The sequence below is a fragment of the Phragmites australis genome, chromosome 9, assembly GCF_958298935.1.
Source record: "Phragmites australis chromosome 9, lpPhrAust1.1, whole genome shotgun sequence".
Taxonomy (NCBI): domain Eukaryota; kingdom Viridiplantae; phylum Streptophyta; class Magnoliopsida; order Poales; family Poaceae; genus Phragmites; species Phragmites australis.
Genome location: NC_084929.1, coordinates 27,079,301 through 27,100,520, shown reverse-complemented (window position 1 = coordinate 27,100,520; position 21,220 = coordinate 27,079,301). Strand labels below are relative to the sequence as shown.

Here is a 21,220-nt window from a genome sequence, read left to right as displayed (position 1 = left end):
TTCCAGTCAAATGGTACACAGTCATCTCTGCCTCATCCTCGTCTTCTTTCCTCCTTTGCTGCTGGTGTTTTCTGGGGCCTCAGTAATGACTTTGCAACTAGAAAAAAAATTGTAAACTCCGATGTGGGAATCACACGGAATTTATGCAAAAATGGACAACGGATGATGGTGGGTACAGTGAGGTCTTCGTCACTGAACAAGGTAGCTTTCATGGAATGATCACTACCAAAAATTCAGTCAGTCCTCCACACAAAAAAGAAGGAATATGAACCAAAAACGCGTCAAGAACGTTGAAAAGGAATGTTGACATCCTCGCTACCACGAGATTCTTACAGTTGAAACATGAAAATCGTTATACAGTTGAGAACTCAGTGTCAGTACAAATGACATGAAAAATAATACTATGGTAAAACAAAGAATGCAGCTGACTGAAAGAAGAGACGTGCACATAAGAGAGCTCTTGCGTTCCAAACATGTTTGCCATGATACAGTTCCATCCTACTTGATTGGCATACCAGCGCATGAACACCAAGCAGGCTCAACTGCGGCGCATGGATTACTACTCCACTGTCCAGTGGAATTCGCCTACGTGGTTCAAAACAAACTGCGAAGTCAGCAAGTGGGAGTCACTTTCAGAACATTTTGGAACTGGTATGCAAATGATTAAAAGGGCCAACTTCCAATGCTCTGGTCTCAATGCTCTGGTCTGTGGCATGGACCTGGCGACTGCGAGGTCCTCTGGTTTGTCATTATCAGCAAGCTTCATACTCTGGTCCTCCACTAAGTCCTTTGCTGTAGTCAGAATCCAGAAACCAGTTGAAGATGCTCTTCGGAATGGGTTCCCACTAAAAACAAAGGAACTATCAACCTTCAAAGAGTCGGTTCTAGAAAGAAACTAAGAGTTTTGCCATGCTTGCAAACAAAGAGATGATGACAGCTTGTTGTTGAATGCTTTGAACTACTTGGATAATGATTTCATGATTCAACTCTGGCATCATGCAGTTTAGGAGGCCTAACTGAACATAAATTCAATTGCATTTTTGACCAATTTGGCACCTTTATTCCTTAGACGAACGTGAGGTACAAGACGACGATGAAGGTCAGTTGAGATGCAGATTAAACATTCTCAAAGAATAGCTGAAGAAGGATTACAGTTGGATGAGAATCCTGCATTGGTAATTTACAGAAAGGACCATGCACACAACGTCAGATGCCATGGCACAAAAACACGAATATACACACCAACGGGGCCAATTCTTTGACTAAAATCATTGTTCATACATGACAAGGATCTAAAAAACCAATCAAGACAGTCAAAGTCAAAATGCATGACGGGCAGTGTCTTCCTTGCTCTCTGGATGTTGATGAGTTAAGCGGCTTTGTAATCCAAATCGCTGGCACATGTTCTGAATGCACAAATAATTGACTAGCGAGTTTATGTTTGAGATGGAGGTGCAGCCTCAGCGACCAACACACTTCTTTCGATAACATCTGATGCACTTCTTGTAAGTACATATGATGGCATGTCCCAGTTCCCACTTCTCCGATCCCAGCTCGAGTGTCGTACCCGCACATCACTTCCAACGGCAGGAATCTGTGATTCTGAACCTATCACAAGTTTGGCATTGGCTATGCCTTCCATCTCGTTGCTGCAACGACCTACCATTTCAACATCAACATCCTCATAATTGCGCCGCTGAGAGATCTTCAAGAGATCACTACCAATTTCAAGATCATCTTCAACTTTTGACCGAGGACCGCCAGCTGGTTCCTCTTCTACCTCCCTACCAAAGTTAACTATTGGAGGTCGCACTTCCTCTTGTGCATAGGCCCGGAACTTGTGTTTAGAAGGTTTTGTCTTACTACAGAAGACTTCTAGGAAGTTGCTCAGGCATCCTTGACTATAGATATTAGGCCTGCTGTCTGATCTGTATCGAAAATTCTCGTACGTGGTCTGCAAAACCGAAGCATCAGAACAGAAAACTGCTGCCCTGTTCTTTCATTATACAACTATTATCAAGTTTGCACAGATGATAAAATCCTTTCTCTATAGACTAGTAACCTAACCAAATCCCAGTCACATCATAAAATATATATACAAGAAGATAAGCGCATGCCCTTCTGAATTTTTTAAGCATGATTTGGACTCTTTAAGTTGATAAACATCAATTGGATAAACCTAAATAACACTATGTTACCTATGTATGCGTATAATTTTGTTAGATAAACTAATAAAACTGTAACGATTTTTTGTATTTTCCATGGAAGCAACACAAAAGTCATAGCTGCAGTGAATCTTGTTGGTTGTAGAACATAAAACATCTCCCTTTATTTCACATGGTTTGACATCACAAGCCTAATCATTAAATTATTATCACCAGCAGGTACCAACACTTTTGGCTACCAGTTGATCTGTCGAATATATATATTAAAAGAACTAGCATTCACGAATGAAAAAAAAAAATCAGCAAAAAAAAAAACATGAATTGCTCGATCTTGTATCAACAAACTAACCTGGTTGGTGCTAATGAGGTACAAATGAAATCCAGTGAGTCCACCAACAAACCAGAGAGCAATGAAACAAAATATCAGAAGCCCCAAAGAAGCTGGAGAGTGTTTCAAAGCCTTCCATACTGTCGGATAACCCTCGTCCATGAGAAACTTGATGTACAATGCTGACATTGCAAATACATAAATGCAGAGAAGAGTCGAGGAAGAAACAAACAGGAAAAAGTACCGGTAATTGCGCTGCACAATGTAAAAGTAAGCCAATAAAGGCCAGGATTAAAAAACGCAACAAAAGTGCAACTGAATCAAAATTTCCTAAAGATTGCAAGAAATTATTCTTTCAACATGAAAGAAGTACTGAACACCTGTCAATCTCAACTAAATATATCAAGTGGTTGATCTTGTGACATGGAGGGGATTTGAGCGGATTACAGAACTAAAGTAACAGTTTTTTGCCAATGCGTAACTTATACAAACTATCATGGAGCACTAATATAATGCGTGGTTCCTAGGATGTACTGCCAGTAATGCACATGTGTGAAATGGGTCAGGATGTAATAAGGCTAAATTCCACTTATCAGAAACATAATCATGGGCTTATTAAGCATACAACAATAAATACATAAACATGTCCACCAAGTGGTGTTTCGTTTTATAACGATTAAGGTATCACACTTATAACAAAGAAATGCAACAGTTATACCATACCTATATTAAATAGGTAACACCGAGAACTGTGTTAACTATGTCATCTTGTGTCAACTACATTAACAATCTTGTTATGATTTGATTTTAATTTCTCAACCCATACTATCTCTATAGTCTATACTAAAGCTGAGTTCAAAAGGAGATACTAGAGAGTGCGACATCACGCAATTTTATCACTATTGTCCGATCCAAATATAAGAGACATAAATGCACTGAAGGAGGCATTAGATCGTACATCTCGAGCCGACCATAAATTTCTAAGGAATATACTATAAACATCGATAATCTACTACAGAATTACTAAGATTAAACAAGCAAGAGTAGATATAAGCATGCATATAACATTAGTTAACTAGGCTAAGGCTACAAATTATGGATTTGTAACATAATCCAACATCAAACAGAACCCATACGGTAAAATTCATATTAAGCTAATCCAACCTTCCTCCAGCACTTTGATACCGTGCTTGCGGAGCTTTACACCATTTGATACCGCACTCACTTTGCTCCTTACTTTTTTGTGCTCTAAAGTACAATCCCCTCAACCAAAAGCCAGATGACTAGCGGCGCACCATATAACAATACAAAGCAGATGCATTCATAAGCAATAGCCAGAGGAACTACAGATATTGTATAACTCTTTTCTTGGAGTGTTATTCATATGAGAGTTACAGGCTTCTTTGACAGAAATCAGAAAGTAACATGTTCGATGTCTCATTATGTCTGCTACAGAATTAAATCACAAGAATCGTGCTAGCTTTCAGTAGGAACTAAGATTTTGTACCTGCCCAATGCATTGTCCAACCCAGGGACAATGATGATCAAAGCGCTCCACGCAATTGTTGCATATCGAACAGTGAGAACACCGAGGAGGCCGGTAAATCATGCAGGTATCGCAATACTTTACTTTCACAAGCATCCCATTAACCAGAACTTCCTTTACACGAGGGAATTGCAGCCTCCCAGGCGTGCCCCCAGACAATGAATTCCCATACGCGAACTCTTCCTCCGGTGGATGCGCTGCTCGAGGCACGATCCCAGGATCCTGAGCCGAGGTGATCAAAAGCAACACAAGCACCTACAATGTACAAAAAAGAGAAGCGAGGTTTCGTGCTCAGTTGAGTGCGTTGTCCAAATGGTCACTGATTACTACCTGCAGGAATCAGTGCGCTGCACTCACATAGATCATAAACACTACTGCTACAGCAGGAATTGTATATCCCGCATTGTAAGACGGGAAATGGTGGCGAAGATGCCGCGCGACAAACGCGCAGAAGACCAAAACCGGGACCACGATGAGCGAAACAGACAGGATCAGGGACTTGGCGTCAGGTCCGAATATCAGCCTCCCACCAAAGAAGAACCTCTGCAGACAGCGAGCCAACCACGTCAGAATGCAGCAACGCCGCACATTGACACCTCCACATGCACAGCGCATAACATGATAACAACATAACCAAAGCATCCCAAGCAATCCACCGTTCATGCCTGGAAGCGCCGAGAACAGTGGAGCACGTACTGACACAGTACAGACACCAAGTCCACCAAAAGATATAGCAAGAAGCGGAATTCCCCAGGAAAGAACTGAACAGGCTAGCCCCAGATTCCCAGTACAAGAAGGGACAAGAGGGAGCGAGAGGGCAGGATCTTTACATTGTTCCCTTTCCAAGCCTCGTACACCCGCTGCGGCCGCGCCATGAGTGGCGAGTGGTCCGGCTCCGGTCAGCGCGGCCACATCCGAGCAGCGCCCCCAAACCGGCGGCGAGCACGACGGAATCGACACGCGCACGCGAGAAAGGGGGATTCGAAAAGGGGGAAACGGAAACAAAGGCGAGGAATTGCCGAGGGAGGGGAGGGGAGAAGCGGCGAGGGCTGCTTGCGTCGCCTTTGTGCGGGGGGGGGGGGGGGGGGACGGGGTGCTGAGGTGTAAAACGGAAGCTTTTCTTTCTCAACGGGAAAATGAGCAAGAAATTAGGAGACACGAGCTGGCAAAGGGGGCCAGACAGGAGACTGCTCAGTGCTCCTCTTGCTAGATGACACCTAGTGTTTTAGAGAATCGGAAGATTTCACTGAATAACTCGCTATGTTTTTACATGTTATTATTGTATCGTTGATATATGAGTGTATATCATCTTTATCATAGATAATATATTATAGATTAGATAGTTATTCGATAACATATCGTATACTGTGTATTTGTCCAGAAATAAAATGCACAAGTGCAAAAGCCGGAATAGAGATTGGACAAGAGTGAAGCGAGGCAACCATAGCGGGAATAGAGAAGCAACGGACAGTAGGTGGGGTAGGTGTAGAATTGAGGCATTCCAAAATAAGGGCGTGAGTGATAGTAGAAGCGGTCATACGAGGATGCTGAGAAGAAAAATACGAGGTGCGCACTTGACCTACATGTACCGCGTAGTTTATAGCGTTCACGTCATGAAAAGCAATAGAAAAGAAGGAATGCCAAATTGTTAGGGTGGTGGCTTATGCAATCCACGAAGAAGCAAATCTGCCGCCAAATATGAAGGCTCTGACATGCTGAAATCCAAAACATTTGCGAGGGGCTATGTGTAAAACACGCCAGTCCATCTCCAGCAGAAGGCAAAGCGGCAGCAGAGACTCCTGCACCGGGTCTACCAGGGACGTTGACAGTGCCAGGTACGTGCTGGGGTCCACAGGTGGTCAAACAGCCTACGGGAAATCAAGAGTCCTACGAGCCTAGAATACTTGGTCCCTTCATCAGCCTAATCTTGCAAGGAGAGAGGAGAGAAGAGAGAAGAGAGATGATTTGCTAGAGAGCTGGAGTACCAATTATTCTATCGATGTAAGACGTAATAAAGACTTTGAAATTTTAACTAATTATCTGTTAAAATTTATAAAGTTGATTTTTATAAAAGAAGCTAATAGTCAAAATTTTATTGTTTATGATTTTTTTTAAAAATAAAATAGATCTTACATTATTGAACGAGTAACAATAAATTACAACAGGAGATCAAAGCAACAGCCCGTGGTGGTTGCACCCATGGACGAAGGGTATATGGAGAGTAAGGAAGTGCAGATATACCTACATAAAAATCAAAAATCAGTGTTAACCCTTAGAGTTTTACCTTTAATGTACCCTTCACAGCTTAAACTTCTATACCCATAGCAAGCCACACAGGCTAATATCGAGCTTAAAACCGGTGTGGATAAGATCTTACATCCCCTCCATTTCACTCTTGCTTCGCCACCGGTTGCACCGGCCTGTTGGGAAAAGATGCGTCCCAACAGACAGAATATCCATTCATTTTGTATAAATGCGTGCATTAATTCAACGAATACAATCACGAGTTCATTCTCTATTCGAGTGTCTATTGTTCATTACCATCTACTCGCAAAAGGTTTGACGCTTTGCTGGACCACAACTGACCAGTCTTCTCGTTTTCTTAACTCGGCTAAGACCATTTCTATGTACTCCCCTGTTTCATAATATTTGTTCTATCACTATGAAGTCATCACCTCAAATATTTGTTCATGCATGAAAATAAAGAGTACAGTTCGTTCAATATTTACACTCCTTATCCCTACGTTGTAAAAGAGTTTGAGTGATTGTAGCACATTGTTTGACATAAGTATGTGTTGTTTCTTAGGACGAGGGCCAAGGTTTATCTTACCGACCAGAGCTTGGTTACCGAGCTCTGGCGGTAACCGAAAATTCAAAAAAAATCAGATAAAATTTATTTGGCAAAATTTGAAATTTAGAAAAAAGTCGCGATTTTAGCCGTTCGGTAACTGGTCGGTTTGGACCGGTTACCGAGCGGTTTTTGCGATTTATCGAGCGGTTTTCTCGAATTTTCCGTATTGTCGGTAACCGCTCGGTTTTCTCGATTTATCGAGCGATTTTCTCGATTTTTAGTGAAATTCAACAAAAAAAAAACCTAAGCTTATTGTAAAATCAATAACTAATTTATTTGAGCTTCAAATTAAGTAAAACAAATTTTGTTGGTTTCCTTGTAACATGATCTACATGATAAAAGTATTTATACTTATAAAAAAGTTCAAAATTTTCTGTGAGAAATTGTATTTGTTAAACCAAGTTAAATGTATAGTTTACTCTTTGCTAATCCAAAAATCACGAAACTAATTTTTTAGTCTTCTTACATGATCCTATATCTTTTAAAAATACATGAACTCATGAATTAGTTATTGTAATATGTATGATTGTGTAAATATATTGCGACTAGATTAATTTATAACTGACCCATCACACCTCAAAAATTAGTAAAATCACTTTCATTAGCTTATTTATACTATGTTTTACGTAAAAAAAATAATAGTAGACATGAAAAAATTAATTACAGTGTTAGTTCTTAACATATTCACTTTATGCTTGTGTACTTTATAAAAATCATAGAGAAATTAATAAAACTCTAAATAAAGTGAAATCAATTTTAAATATTCTCTTAAAATACGTTTTACACCAGAAAAATATGTGTTTGCATGTTAAACGTTTCCTCAACATGAGTTAATAACTGAGCTGCACGCTTAAATTTTTTTTATTTTTTTCAAACTTCCTCCCTATAAAATATGATGCAAATAACATTATTTTTGAAAATATTTTTCATAGAAGGTCTTAGAATTGTGTCTAGTTTTTTTTAAGATTTTTTTTGAATTTTTTGAATTTTTTTATTTTTTCGAATTTTTTAATTCAAATTCGATTACCGTTCGGTTTCTAAAACCGAACCGAACCGAGAAGATCGGTTATCGTGGTTTTTGAACAGTTATCTTGGTTTTTTGAACCATGGCCGTAGCCCAGTCGGGCAAGCTGCCCACCGGTCACTCCCTCAGTCCCCCTTCCTAAGAGTATGCCACAAATACCTGGCCTATTTTTTAAAAAAAATAGAATAAAATGTATGTGTTGTTTCTCTTTAGAAGAATTTCCCTTTGATCTAGCGCTATTTTGCGTGTAGACTAACTGATATGGACTAATACTGTGAAACAAATGGATTGCTCTGGTAGGAAAATGAACAAAGACTGACATATAGGACAATTTTAGGACCTCCTTTGAACATGATTTTTGTCGATCCCTAAGAAATTGGATTGTTTCTACTAGAATATATGCAAAAAATTTACGAAAGCTTATGTCTTGGTCCAGGAATATATAGTAAAAGTCCAGGAGATGGCAGGTCAGACTTTAGGCAAATTAATTTGGTTTTTTATAGAAAAGTACTATGCCATCCAGCACGAATTCGGGACGTAGGGAAGAAATTAGTGGAAAAAGGTACATAAAATCTGAAGGCTTTGGAATCCTATGAAAAAGTCTTTTCGGCTGTCCAAGACACCAAGGACGGACCGTGTCATAGACTTTGGTCTGCTTGCTACACAATCTCAGGGAGAAATTGGATGGAACCTACGTGAGAACTTTGCTCCCAGAAACAAACACTTTTTCCAACACAATCAAGGCTACCTCCTCTTTTATGGTTTTTTGTGAAGACAACTCTAAACTATTCGTGCATTTTCATCTACCGTTTTATCTATCCGTTCCAAACAGCTCACATTTCAGGCTCTCTTTTTTTTCATATCTACCTTTTTATCTATCCATGCCAGAGCGTTAAGTGATCTTCTATATCCATATCATTCTACTACTTCTGAGAGCCCTCAGCAGGTGTGGTCCATGAAATCAGATAATAAAAACAAACCCAAAATCTACTCAGGGACAGCACATTTAAACAGATCAGCAGAGAAGTGGGGATGCGGGCCACTGCATAAACATGATGCCAATTGCTCTCTTCAGACTTTCAAGAACAAGCAAGCCCACTTTCGGACAGATTAAATAAAAGATTGTAGGAATAAAGGTAAAGCAGTTGGGAGTACTGAGTACTGACCTCTTGCTGCTTAACTACTGTGGCATCACAAGGACGGTAGGAGTGAGCTGGAATACGGGTTGGACAGCATCGATGCCAAGCTGCCTCTTTCCTTGGCCCAGAGTCCAAGACAACCGACAGGTCGAGATTTTGAGATGGATGTCCTGAAAACAAAGGCAAGATTTCAGTGATAGGGATGTTCATGATTGGGCCAAACACCTTTTATGCATTGCTACAAAATAAAAGGTTAGATTAAAGAGATATCTTAGCTAGATGGTAAGTGAGGGAGAAACATAACTCAAAGATAAGCATATGCTTGGAACAAAGTATTTTGTTTTGTGTCTCTTTTTCCTTCACCTTTCAGACAAAAGACATCTGTATATCAAGCATATGCTTGGAACAAAGTTCTTGTGTCTCCTTTTCCTTCTCATTTCCATCTTTCAGATCAACAACATCTGCATATTAAAACACAAAACCATCATGTGATAGATATGAGAATCAGAGAACGCATGTCTACTCTTGTCAATCATACGACAGATAGAGTGCACAGTCCGCTGCATATACACAGGTAGAGTGCAATAATATGTCGAAGACTTGGATATGATCGATCACATAGTTTTTTTCCGTTCAAATGTAAGTATTTAGTAGGCTCAAATCTTAATTAAATACTTGAAGTATTTTGCAGATGATTTTTTTATTGTAATAAACTGGTTCAAAAATCTAGTCAATGTTGGTTTATCAAATCGCTATCAGGAGGCAAGTGCTCATTGAATCGCTCTCTCTTTCCATTTCTTCTGTGCATTCCTCAAAAGTGAATCCAGCTTCGACGACATAATAGACTACTCCAAGAGGAATCTTGTCCATTTCAACCAGTGTTTGATTGACCCAAGAAAAGCTGCAATACATCAGACTGAAACTGCTAAGTGCATCAACTGAACCCATCCAAATGCACATCTATCTTGAGTTTTTCATATCTTCATTGATGCTGAAGTAACAGGCTGGTTTGCTGCTCCAGTGCTGCAAAAGCTATCTCCATGGAAATCCGCGTTAGTAGTCCAACTGAAATCCTGAATCATATCTCAGTATTTTTGGTATCAGTTGTAGTACGACATAGATCGCAGTGGGATAGAAGACCTGATCTACTGAAGGTCAGATGCAACCATCGCAAGGTAATTGGAGGCACTGAGTACATATCAGAAACATTCATCCATGGGACCCCAACTATATATATATATATATATATATTGCATGTATGCTCACTGTAGTTCATGTCTGTGCACACCCCACAAGTTGTAACTCATAATATTTCGGGTTGTAACTCACAGTGTTTCGGGGTTGTAACTGGGAATGTGCGCAGTGCGAATAACAAGTTGTAACTCATAGTGTTTCGAGTTGTAACTGGGGGATATACGCAGTGCGAATAACAAGTTGTAACTCACACTGTTAGCTCCTCGTGTTGTAATTATGCATTTCTGAACGTGAAGTTGTAACTGGTCTACCTAACAAATTGTAATTCACAGTATTTCGAGTTGTAACTGGGAGATGTGCGCAGTGCGAATAACAAGTTGTAACTCACAGTGTTAGCTTCTCGTATTGCAATTATGCATTTCTGGATGTGAAGCTATAACTGGTCTACCTAACAAGTTGTAACTCACAGTATTTCGAGTTATAACTGGAGGATGTACGCAGTGCGAATAACAACTGCGCATAGATGCAGAATAGCCTCACCGTGTGTGTGTATATATATACTATTTTCTAATATGTATATACTATTTTCTTAGATGTATATATTATTTATTAAGATGTATATATTCTTTTCTGAACACCGATTAGAGGGAGAGTATGTACACCGGGAGTACAGAAAAGGCTTCCTATATATATAGATACACAGGCAAGTATTCTGTATAAAATACACTATGACACATGGAACATATACTCTACAAGCAAAAGAGCTCAACTAGAACTCCTTGTTCTCTAAGAAACAAAGTTTCTGAGCCACACTGAACCAATTTATTCTTGCTGACTGGAAATGGACGATTTCTACTTTGTAGCTATATCAAATATAGGAGTACAAAAAACTGAAAACATATGAATTTTTTTCATCCGTGCAAGCAAAAGCGTATGAAAAGGGGAACATGCTATGACACCTACAGATAATAGTCAATGTCAATCATCCAGTTTTCAAGATCTGTTTTGGGCTCCTGGATAATGTCTAGTCATTTGAGTTATTCACATAGAATGGGTAGTATAATGCCAGGTACGTTATGCTTGAGTGCATACAAAAACTGAAAAGGCCTTATTTTTCATGTCAGACTTAGCAGTTCATGAATCTTCAAAATCCATGTGGAGGAATAGACAGTGTAGTGAGAAAAAAAAAGTACTACAGATGGGCCTTCTCGGAACTATCATTTAGTGGCAGAAATAGTAATGCAAGTAAAAAGATGAATGAATAATTTCTCCTAATACCTACTGAGACATACAAAATGAAATGTATCACCAGCAGAGCATCCAGAGAAACCATTTTGCTCGTCTTCAAGCATCCTGAAAAAAAAACCAGAAAAGTCAGTTATACAGCAGGCTCTACAGGAACCAGTTAGAGTTGGTTCCTGGTGGTAACAAGAGCAAAGTTAGTTTCAGCACATATTTTGGTCACTGGTGGATACTAGACAAGCTCTCTACTAACATTACAAGAGAAAGTACCTAGGCTGATGAAAACTTATGACAAAGTATTGTGTTCTACAATATCATTACAGAAATTATGTTTACAATGTCCCATCCACTCATTCTGACATTGAATTCATTCCAGATTAAACAATCCTAGCGCAGCTGAAATCTACACTAATTTCCAGTCCTGAAGGTATTGTGGAACGAAGGGAACTGTGGATACAAAGGGTAAAGATAGGGCAGATCGCCCTCTAATCCCGGGCTTCTCCTGTAGACTAGAGGCTCTGATCGATGCGAAGAGCAGATCACCCTCTAATCGCCGGGTTTCTCCCGTCGAGAAGAGGCTCTGATTTAGCCATCTGGGCAAAAGCCCTTTGCTGAATTCTTCTTGCTTGCTTCCCCTCTAACAAGGACTAGACTACCTTTATATAAAGGTGCCATCTAGCTAACTTAGGAAACTAGGAAATAGACAATCACCTAGGATTCTCTAACCTTACCTAATACTAACCGGTACTTAAACTAACTTGACTCTTTCCATAACACTTTCCATAACATAGATAACTAGCCTAAACTAACTTGACTCTTTCCATAACAGAAGGCCAGCTGATATCCATGTCATGGTCATCTTGCAAATAAACTAACAAACAGTCAAACACAGAGAAATAAAGACAAGGCAATTCTTGACTAACATATAGCTGAACTTCAGCACCTGGATAATTAATTACCTTGTGATCTCGTTAAGCACATTATGATGCCATATTGTCAAGCCTTATTTTGTAAATACCTCATTTTCACCCACACCACTGCACATGATCAGAAGGATTCGCTGTCAGAACTTCCATCAGATGTTAACTACAGAAAACAGCTCCAACCTCCCAATTAATAAAAAGCTCTAAAGAGTAAAAGAGGGGCGGAACTTGCAATATCTTGTATGCTCCTTACCTAAACCAGGGAAACCATGTATCAATTGTGCAACATCATTACTGTAGTACAGACAGTGACACAAAGTCGTGATGGAGCCTACCAATGGAATATATTTCATAGTCAAACTATGATGACAGCTTAATGCTCACCTGCCAGGAAAATATTGGTTCAAGAAAAAAGGTATCCTGTTTCCTTTCACAACAAAATCATGTTGCACCTTAACCATATAGGATTTTTTTACAAATAATACTGGATATACAACTACATGGCAGGTTTCTTTTCGTTGGGTGACAAATCCATTCATTTCAGAGTATAAAGACTTCACATAAGATGCAACTATACTTAATTGTACAAAACTGGTGGCCCTGATAATTTTATGCACACAAAATTACAAACACTGCTGATGGATGTTCACACTTCACACCTAATGATGCAGAAGAATCATTTGGTATGAATCATTAAACTGTAAGTTTGGATGTTGAAGCCATTTTCAGAAAATAAGCTTTGAGGGTATGACGTATGAGTGCTTGTGCTTCTATACTGCCTACATTGGCAAATTGATCATGCCAATCATATGTACGTGGAAGACTCATTTGTTTCGTTCTTATGAGCTCATACTTCAAAATGTAAGAGTAGATCCAGGAAACATGCTGCTGCAATGGATCCTAGGCAGCTAAACAATAAAATTGAACAGACAAGAGTAGAACATCTGTCAAGATATCTTACAAGTTACAAGTGAAGGAACAGAACATTGTTTTAAAGGGCTAACTAGCTAAATAATAAGTACTGTAATTTACTAGAATACCATATGCCAATGCAGTAAAGCAATGCTATCTCACCTTCCCAAGTATATGAACACTTCGTGGATCAGTGCCCAATGGCTCCTCATGCATCAATCACAAACAATGGCAGGCGTCAGTGCCATGCTGTTCATCACATTGTAAGCTCAAAACGGGAAATGGCATGTGCCCATGTACAATTCAAAGGCTCTTGAGGCATCTGGACCTCTGAGATACATCTCTTACCCCAGTTCATCAGGTCATGAAAAAAAATGAAGTTTTGTTGAACTTACATTTTGAGTACTTGTAATCCACATCGCCCTAATGTAACTTGGTACAAACTTCCGTATAAATTGAACATCCTATAGTTAACGAAGCTTTCTGATTTACGCAAACACAAGAGAATCAGGTTTGACCTGTTGTATTTTCAAGTGCTCTCAATCTTCATAAGGCATGATGAAGCAACATTTTCACAATTATCATACAGGTTACAGCCCTGAAGGAACTAGGAAAGCATTGATGACTAACGTGAGTTGACAACATGCTATCTGACTGCAGCTTTAGTACTTAAGGTGTAAAAGGGCAGCTTGGAAGCAACACTGTAAGCACCTCCTTATTCTTTATCATCATGGCAATAATCACTAGCACCACATTCAATACCATCAATATCATCATCCTCACTATTTTCCACAACGTGCGCAAGGGAATTGGCTTGCAACTTCTTAAAACGGCTTATAAAGTCGGTTGCTTCTGAGATGAGAGCATTTTTTGCAGCCTTCAAACCACCAGCTTGCTGCTCAGAAAAAGTCTTCCCAGAATCAGCAGCTTTAGAGCTTGGAGTCCTTTTGCGAGGCCTTTTTGTGCCTTCTCGACGGGACAACTGGTCAATGTACTTCTCATGTAAGACAACATTCTTTACAGGCTTCAGAACTGCTGGGCTCGGTTCAGCTTGCTTAGTTCTCAACCTTGAAAATGGTTTCTTTCGTGCTGAAGAGCTTCCACTGCACTTGTGTACAGAACCTGAATTTATATAACTATCAGGAGTCCCAGGAGAATCCTCAAAAGGGATGTTCAATTGTAAGGCATTTGGTGAGGTTTCAAATATTGAGAAGTGATCAGCCTCTTGAGCTTGATCAATGAGGCAATGCTTCTGCAACAAATGTCTAACTGTCTTCTGTGCTGCTAGGCTCTTCTGTTTAGCGGTCCTTTGCCTTCTGACTGTAGGTTTCAAGAGATTTGGAAGTTTTGCATCAGACAATGTGAATTTTCCTAGAGGTGAAAACGTTGTTTTACTTGTTCTGGGGCGTGGGGCAATTGGAGTGGGTGTTGAGAGATCAGCATGAATTCTGTTGAAACACTCTTCAGCAGATCTACCTGGCACCTGAAAAGATTTGTGGCAGAAATCACTGAACTAATAAATTACAAGGTTAGAACTCCACACTTGTAAAAAGAAATATGCTGAATAACTCCACACTTGAATGCAAAACTGTATAGTTTTGGGGCTCAAATGAACAAAACTAGATTCTATGGGCTTGATAGCACAATCTGAAATAGTTCAGGAGGTTATAGTGCAATTTTTTGCCAAGGTGGTGCCACATGTATTGAGTTACATTAAATATGATAAAAATAGCACTGGAAAATTAACTGGACGCAACACTAAGCATTTTGAATCCATTTGTGATAACATTAACAGAGCAGAACTGTAGTTCTACAAATAATAATTTGACAGTAATGCTGAAACAATGATCTTCTGAAGACTGTTTGTAACATCCCTATTGGTGTCAGTAATACTATGATAGAAAACAATACTAGCTTGTAAAAGCCATGATCTATAATGTATGGCATATTGGCATGCGCTACTTGCTAGCATCTACAAATTACTTGGATACCACTGCCACATTTCTGCACCTACTAATTTATGGGAATTACTCAATTAGAGAGGAAATTACTAGCTGTTATGTGAATTATGACATATTTCATAAACAAACAGGCAGCATTTGGTTCACCACTACTGCTTTCACCTTCTTATGTGCACAGTCCGGTAAGGGTACAAGGACCGAGTTTAAGCACCTGCCTTGACAGGCCAGCCCAGAGAACCTCTCCCAAGCTGTCAACCAAGGCTATAAGGCCTGTTGGAGAGATGTTATGTCATATGTGCATAGTTAGAAAAGGATCCGAGGATAGAGGGTGGGGCACTTCCCCTAGGCATGCCGGATGGGAGCTTCCATGCTATCGGCCAAGGCTCTGGGGCTGATTGGAGAAGAGAGAGACTACAGAACTTCTTCAGTTCTTTGATCTATTCTTGTGTGAGAATAACAATTACAATAGACCAACTTATTTATGTATGTTGTACATTCATAGCAATTCTGGATAGAATAATTCTGAATAATAACCTACATAGCTAATAGATAAGATATCAAATAACTAACTTTTTTATGTATGTTGTACAATGTTCATTAAAAGAACACCAACTAAATCTTGTCGTGGAACATCACAAAGACTAGCACCAAGACAATGAACAGCCCATTTGCACAGAGGTCCATTTCTGAAAAATGCAAAATCATTTTGGGCCACGATACTTAATTGCAGCATTCTCATTTGTTTATGTAAGCAAGCCAAAATGACAATAAAAAATAATGTTTCTTCAGTCAACGCTTCCAATTCATTATCAAGTAGCTCTTGCAATTACAAACAAATGACCAAACCACTAAAGTAAATGATGTAAGGACTGGAATTACCATTTTTGAAACTCTCTTCCAGAAATGTGGGGATGGTCGAGCAGTGAAGTAAGATTTGCGCAATGCCAGGTCCTGCTCTTCTGTCCAATCATCTGAACCACAAAAATGTTCCATTCCTTCTTTTTCAATCCCACTTGCCACTTTATTGTTTTCATCAGCATTTATCAATCTGTCATCACCACTTTTAGGCTGCACCATGATAGAAGGATCCTTTTTAATCTTTCTGTGGATGGTTTTTCTGGGTTCATCGCTAGGTGCAATTTCTTGGCAATCTGGAGGCGATGATTTCGGTTCCTGGTACCTTTGCCTCTTTGATGATGACCTCCCTTCCGTGCCTCTCTTCCTCTTTCCTGTCAGCACCTCACAATGACTGGGCTTTAGCTCTTGCTTCTCACTCTTTTTGCGAGATACATCTGCAGTCTTGTTCCTGGGAGGAATATCTTGGGGATCTTGACAAAGTGCCTGGGTCTCTTTGCGGCTTTTCATCCTTGCCAAAGGCCTCACTCCAGCATTTCTCTTATTCCTTTTCACATTCTCTTGATTTTTGTCAATCCTAAGAGCATTTTGAGTTTTTCTGTTATGAACAATCTCCTGGGGATCTGGTAGCAACAGCGGCTTGCCCAAACTCTTATCGTCCAGATGGAACCGTGGGGATCTGCGGAGAGGTTTGATTGCCGATTGACTATCCCTGGCCTTACACTCCTACAAGAATGAGTACAAATTACAATGCTATTTCTCACAAGCTGTGAATCAAATGTGAACTGAAACAAGCTTTCTAATTAGTAAAAAACATAATAATATTAGAATTGGATAGGCATGAAATAGATGGAATTGATAGAAAAACACTGAAATAAAAAAGAACAGCCCCTACCTCACTTACTTTGTCGATTACAATCGAGTGCTCTGGATCCCTGCCGGCAAGCCGCAGCGATTGGCGCGGAAGACCCGTCGGCAGACGCATAGCTCCAGTGTGGTGGCCCCTCCCCGTGTTCTTGGAGGTGGCCTGTTTCTTGGATGTTTGAGCCTCCTCTGACTCCTCCCGGTTCTTAGCCCGGGAAGGTAGCCTCCGCATGGGCAAACTTTGAGGGGTCACGTGGTGAGAGCGCAGCCGCCCCTTCCACCGCGTCCCGCCAACAACCGGGGTGGAGGGTTCCTTGTTCCAGTAGCGGATCCAAAAATAAATTTAGGTATGGCGGCAATAGAACTACTAATATGCACAACAAAACCAATTTTTCTAGCATAGAACGAACAAAGCTTTCAAACATTGATGAGTAGTAGGTTAGAGAGTTAGAATCATCACTTATGTCGATGATTAGTTAATTTATTTGAGCATTTCGGAAAAGTGAGGGGAATCCGATACGGTAGCATGTAAACAGATACTATCGTTTGGAGTAAAACTGCGATGAGAAAAGGGGGAGAAATCGGTCGGCTCACCACACCGGCGGACCGCCCCGCCCTCATGCTGTCAGCCTCACCACCGCCGCGCCGTGCCTTCCGCCGACGCCGCGCGCTCCCCCCTCCGCCCTCCGCCAGCCAAGCTACGACCGGCGCCCGCGCTGCAGGATGCAGCGGCCAAGCGGCCAAGCGGCACCCAGGGTCCAGGCCCAGCCCTCCGCGGTGACGAAGTCCGCCCCTCTCCGGCTGGCGAGTCTCCCCGCGGACCCCCCCCCCCCACCACCACCACCACCACCTGCTCGCGTCGGGCGCCGCCGATTGCCGAGTGGTGCCGAATCCGCCGGCGGCCGGACGCCCTAGGGCCAGGACGTGAGGAGGATGAAGTGACGGACGGTTATCAAATGATACCAGTTCAAATTAGGAAGATCTTGTGACTGTTAGGGCTTTGGCTTGTTAGGAAGTTGCAATGTCGTTTTTACCCTTCTATTTCACTACTTGCTTTCGTTTTACTGTTGCTTTCCTTATTCGTAAGAGTAGAAGTATTTTACAGTAGCTGGTTTGTGCACTTCTCCTTTTCTCTTCCTGTTTTTATTCAAATTTCTCCCACAAATCCAGCCAAATTCTTTTCAAGTCAGAATCCAATTTTGAGGTTGATTCAGAGTTGACGATTTGGTCATTCATAGAATCTCTAACTAAATCTTCTCCACGGTGTATTCTACATAGGGCTATGACGCATGTATGACATATATCTCGCCATGGCTCATTGCGACCTAGTTACTTTGGTAAAAAAAAAGTAAATTTTAAAAACTTATAACTATTTTAACATAAGTATTGTAAAATTATAGTTTTTTAAATTGAATCTATCTTGCTGGAAAAAGTAGTTTTGTGAGAAATGTAAAAGTTGCAACATAGGTAAAATTAGAGCAGTAAAAATAGTGTTGGATTCCTGGCTAAGCCAAAATGTAGCCATTTTGGCGGCCCTAGTTTTGCCCTATTTATTAAAAACTACTTTGGCCTTAAAGGCTCAAACCAAACAGAGGGCCGAGCATGCATCCAGGGTTCCACCGCCTCTTGCCTGGTTTTGTTGCTACTATTACATCTGGGGTGCTTTGCGGAATTCGTTTTCACCTCCTTGTTTAGCATAAGTGTCACTGCCTTCCTGCTTCACGGCGGATCGTCGTGATGGGCAAACGGGTTGAGAGCGATGGACGCACACTATTGGGTCTTACATGTATTGACTGTATATACAAATTGAGTGAAGTCATATTTTTTTTAAAATATTCGATTAGTTGTATCTGTTTAGACAGACTGATTTAACTTTTTGTTTGATTAGTTGAATTTGAGCTCATATGAATAGATGTAATTAAGATTATGATTGGTTGAAGATGATTTTATAGCACTGAATGGATATAGAAGACTAAACTAAAAAATATATTTACATCTATCAAACTAAATTAAAACATTACATACCAACAACCAAATATGTTTTTTCCCTCAAAATTATATGCATTCACCGTGCAGGATCCCTCCTATAACGGCAACCAATCAACACCGTAAAGGATCCGCGTATCAGTTCCGTGTCCAGTTATTTTTCTTCGTGGGCCGTTGCCATGGGCGGAAGCACACGCGTGCAGCCCAATCCAACCAGGCCGTTATGGGCTGAGACGCCCTCCAATCCTCCGATACAAACCATGGGCTTCTTTTGCTTTCTGCTGCGGCTCAATACATGCCCCCGGACGCGAAGGACGGTGTTTGTGGTTGAAGTTCGCTCGAGATCTAAGAGCTCAGGTCTGCAGTAATCACCGCAACACTGTGTTTAGTAGTAATCCCCATAGAGATAAACTGATGATTTTTTTAACTGTAAGAATAGAAAGAAGTATATTTTTGGCAGTGCCAACCTTCTCAACTAAAACTATTTCCAACCATATTATCTTTATTTCGTTCCCTTACTGATTTCTTTTCTCATTTTTATTTTTTTATTTTCTTTCATCTCTAATAACTTCACTTTAAAAAAATTCGTGAAGTGAAATAAACGAGAATTTTATCGTGAAGAAAATAACCTTGAACATCACTTCGTGATAAAAATCGTCAAAGAAAATCGTTAGAACGCTGAAAAAAAAATCTTTTCATCAAAAATTTTTATACCTAACAGAAATCGGTTGGAATGGTCTAACGCCCCGGTTCACCTGCACGACCCGCTTCTTCTCCCCGCCTCCGCAGGTCGCAACACGTCGCCATCGCGTAGCATGAGGCCATCAGCACCCGGCAAGTCTCCACCGCCAAAACACAGCGCTGCTCCACATCCGACGGGCCCCGGTTCCTGTTCGCCCCCGGAAACGCTGCTCCTGAAGAGAAAGTGCAGCGAGCAGTGCAGTACAGACAGCCTCTCGTGCGACTGCTCTCCGCGATCCCGCTCCCCGGTGACCCCGGCAGGCGGCACCCCAGCATACGCTCATGATGACGATCAAATTATGATGACGACGATGATGAGCGCGAAACACGGTGGCCGTGGTCAACACTCAACAATGCCTCATCAAGCGGTGTCGGTGCTCGAGCCCGGACCGCATTGATCCCGCCGCCCGTTCAACCGCTGCAGGAATCGATGGATGGCTGCGGAGTAGATCCTCTGCTCCAGCCTCTGTTCTTACCCACGCGCTGTTGTCCTACCAGACCGACCAGAAAATTTGTATATAGAACGTTAGTGTTGAAAGCAACGACACCCCTAGTTTCTTTTATTTTTGGTAATGGCAGGGATTCTATCTAAATTACTTAGGCAAAACCTAAATTCCGAACGTGTATCTGTTTGTCCGGTTGAGCGCGAGGGGCTCTCATCCTGACCATCAATACATGAGAGGCTTCACTACCGCACAAAAAATCTCTCCCAGTGGGCCCTACAGCCTCACATGACCGTCACATGACCTCTCTGTCTTGCTCCGGGTCCAATGAACCTTCTCAGTCCTCAGTCCTACAGTAAAATGATCTTATTAAATTATAATTATAATTTTATAATTAATTATAATATAATTAATAAGACTAACATATTTATAAAAATATATGTTAATATATCTCATAGATATAATACATGAAAAAGCCATTATAACCGGGATAAAATTTGATCGAATTGAAGAAATCTCAGTAAGATTTGTCTCAACGGATAGTCCGGTGTTGTAGATGTTAAGCTTACCATAGCATATTTGGCAAAGAGGTAGAGATGTCTGAAGACCTCACTGAAAGGTTCGGTAATTAGCAAGTGTGCTTACCGGAGTAATTCTTTCAGAGAAGGATATCGTGCTGAAGAATGAAGGCTAAGCCTCACCGGATAATCCGGTGATCAAAGCATGGTAACACCGGAGTGTTTCTATCCACAAGACAGAATGGAATAACTTACTGGATAGTCCGGTGATCAGAGGAGATACATACCGGAGCATTTCCACCAGAGAAGGTTATAGCCGTGAAAGATCGAAGATCACCACGCCGGAAGGTTCGGTGGTGAAGCAAGATTGCACCAGACAATGAACAGTGCAAAGAGGCAAAACGAAGTTCAAGGCATATGATAGTCCAGTGATGAAGTGATGTGCACCGGATGCTTACATCAGAGCAATTTACACAGAAAGGATATAGCTGGCTCGGATGCTAAGTATATATTCACCGGATAGACCAG

At 40.8% G+C, this 21,220-nt stretch overlaps 2 protein-coding genes across 5 annotated transcripts; both read right to left on the bottom strand.

The window, feature by feature from the left end:
- Positions 1-1,023: 1,023 nt before the first annotated feature.
- LOC133928948 (protein S-acyltransferase 8-like) lies at positions 1,024-13,621 on the bottom strand. 3 transcript variants are annotated; one of them, XM_062375486.1, is made up of 8 exons: positions 13,487-13,621; positions 12,449-12,796; positions 11,526-11,600; positions 9,081-9,514; positions 4,397-4,582; positions 4,001-4,294; positions 2,515-2,748; positions 1,024-1,954 (listed from the first exon to the last, which is right to left on the bottom strand). In XM_062375486.1, the coding sequence occupies exons 4-8, from the start codon at positions 9,261-9,263 to the stop codon at positions 1,436-1,438; spliced, it is 1,416 nt and encodes a 471-aa protein (XP_062231470.1). In that variant the 5' UTR covers positions 9,264-9,514; positions 11,526-11,600; positions 12,449-12,796; positions 13,487-13,621; the 3' UTR covers positions 1,024-1,435. The 3 variants fall into 3 exon arrangements, with proteins under 3 accessions (XP_062231470.1, XP_062231471.1, XP_062231472.1); XM_062375487.1 differs by lacking the exons at positions 12,449-12,796; positions 13,487-13,621 and having other exon boundaries at positions 11,540-12,395; XM_062375488.1 differs by lacking the exons at positions 9,081-9,514; positions 11,526-11,600; positions 12,449-12,796; positions 13,487-13,621 and adding an exon at positions 4,870-5,082 and having other exon boundaries at positions 1,027-1,954.
- On the bottom strand, positions 13,622-17,922 carry LOC133928946 (uncharacterized). 2 transcript variants are annotated; one of them, XM_062375485.1, is made up of 4 exons: positions 17,599-17,922; positions 17,045-17,317; positions 16,165-16,866; positions 13,622-14,807 (listed from the first exon to the last, which is right to left on the bottom strand). In XM_062375485.1, exons 1-4 carry the CDS (start codon positions 17,623-17,625, stop codon positions 14,040-14,042), a joined length of 1,770 nt encoding a protein of 589 aa, XP_062231469.1. In that variant the 5' UTR covers positions 17,626-17,922; the 3' UTR covers positions 13,622-14,039. The 2 variants fall into 2 exon arrangements, with proteins under 2 accessions (XP_062231469.1, XP_062231468.1); XM_062375484.1 differs by having other exon boundaries at positions 17,036-17,317; positions 17,599-17,920.
- Between the last annotated feature and the right edge of the window lie 3,298 nt (positions 17,923-21,220).

Coding starts and splice junctions, on each gene's coding strand:
- LOC133928948 (XM_062375486.1), bottom strand. CDS start 9,263: ATGAACATCCCTATCACTGAAATCTTGCCTTTGTTTTCAGGACATCCA. Junction 4,583..9,080: donor CAGTAGTTAAGCAGCAAGAG/GTCAGTACTCAG, acceptor CGCTGTCTGCAG/AGGTTCTTCTTTGGTGGGAG. Junction 4,295..4,396: donor CAGTAGTGTTTATGATCTAT/GTGAGTGCAGCG, acceptor TGTACATTGTAG/GTGCTTGTGTTGCTTTTGAT.
- LOC133928946 (XM_062375484.1), bottom strand. CDS start 17,625: ATGAGGGCGGGGCGGTCCGCCGGTGTG. Junction 17,318..17,598: donor CGGGGCGGTCCGCCGGTGTG/GTGAGCCGACCG, acceptor TACTGGAACAAG/GAACCCTCCACCCCGGTTGT. Junction 16,867..17,035: donor TAATCGACAAAGTAAGTGAG/GTAGGGGCTGTT, acceptor TCATTCTTGTAG/GAGTGTAAGGCCAGGGATAG.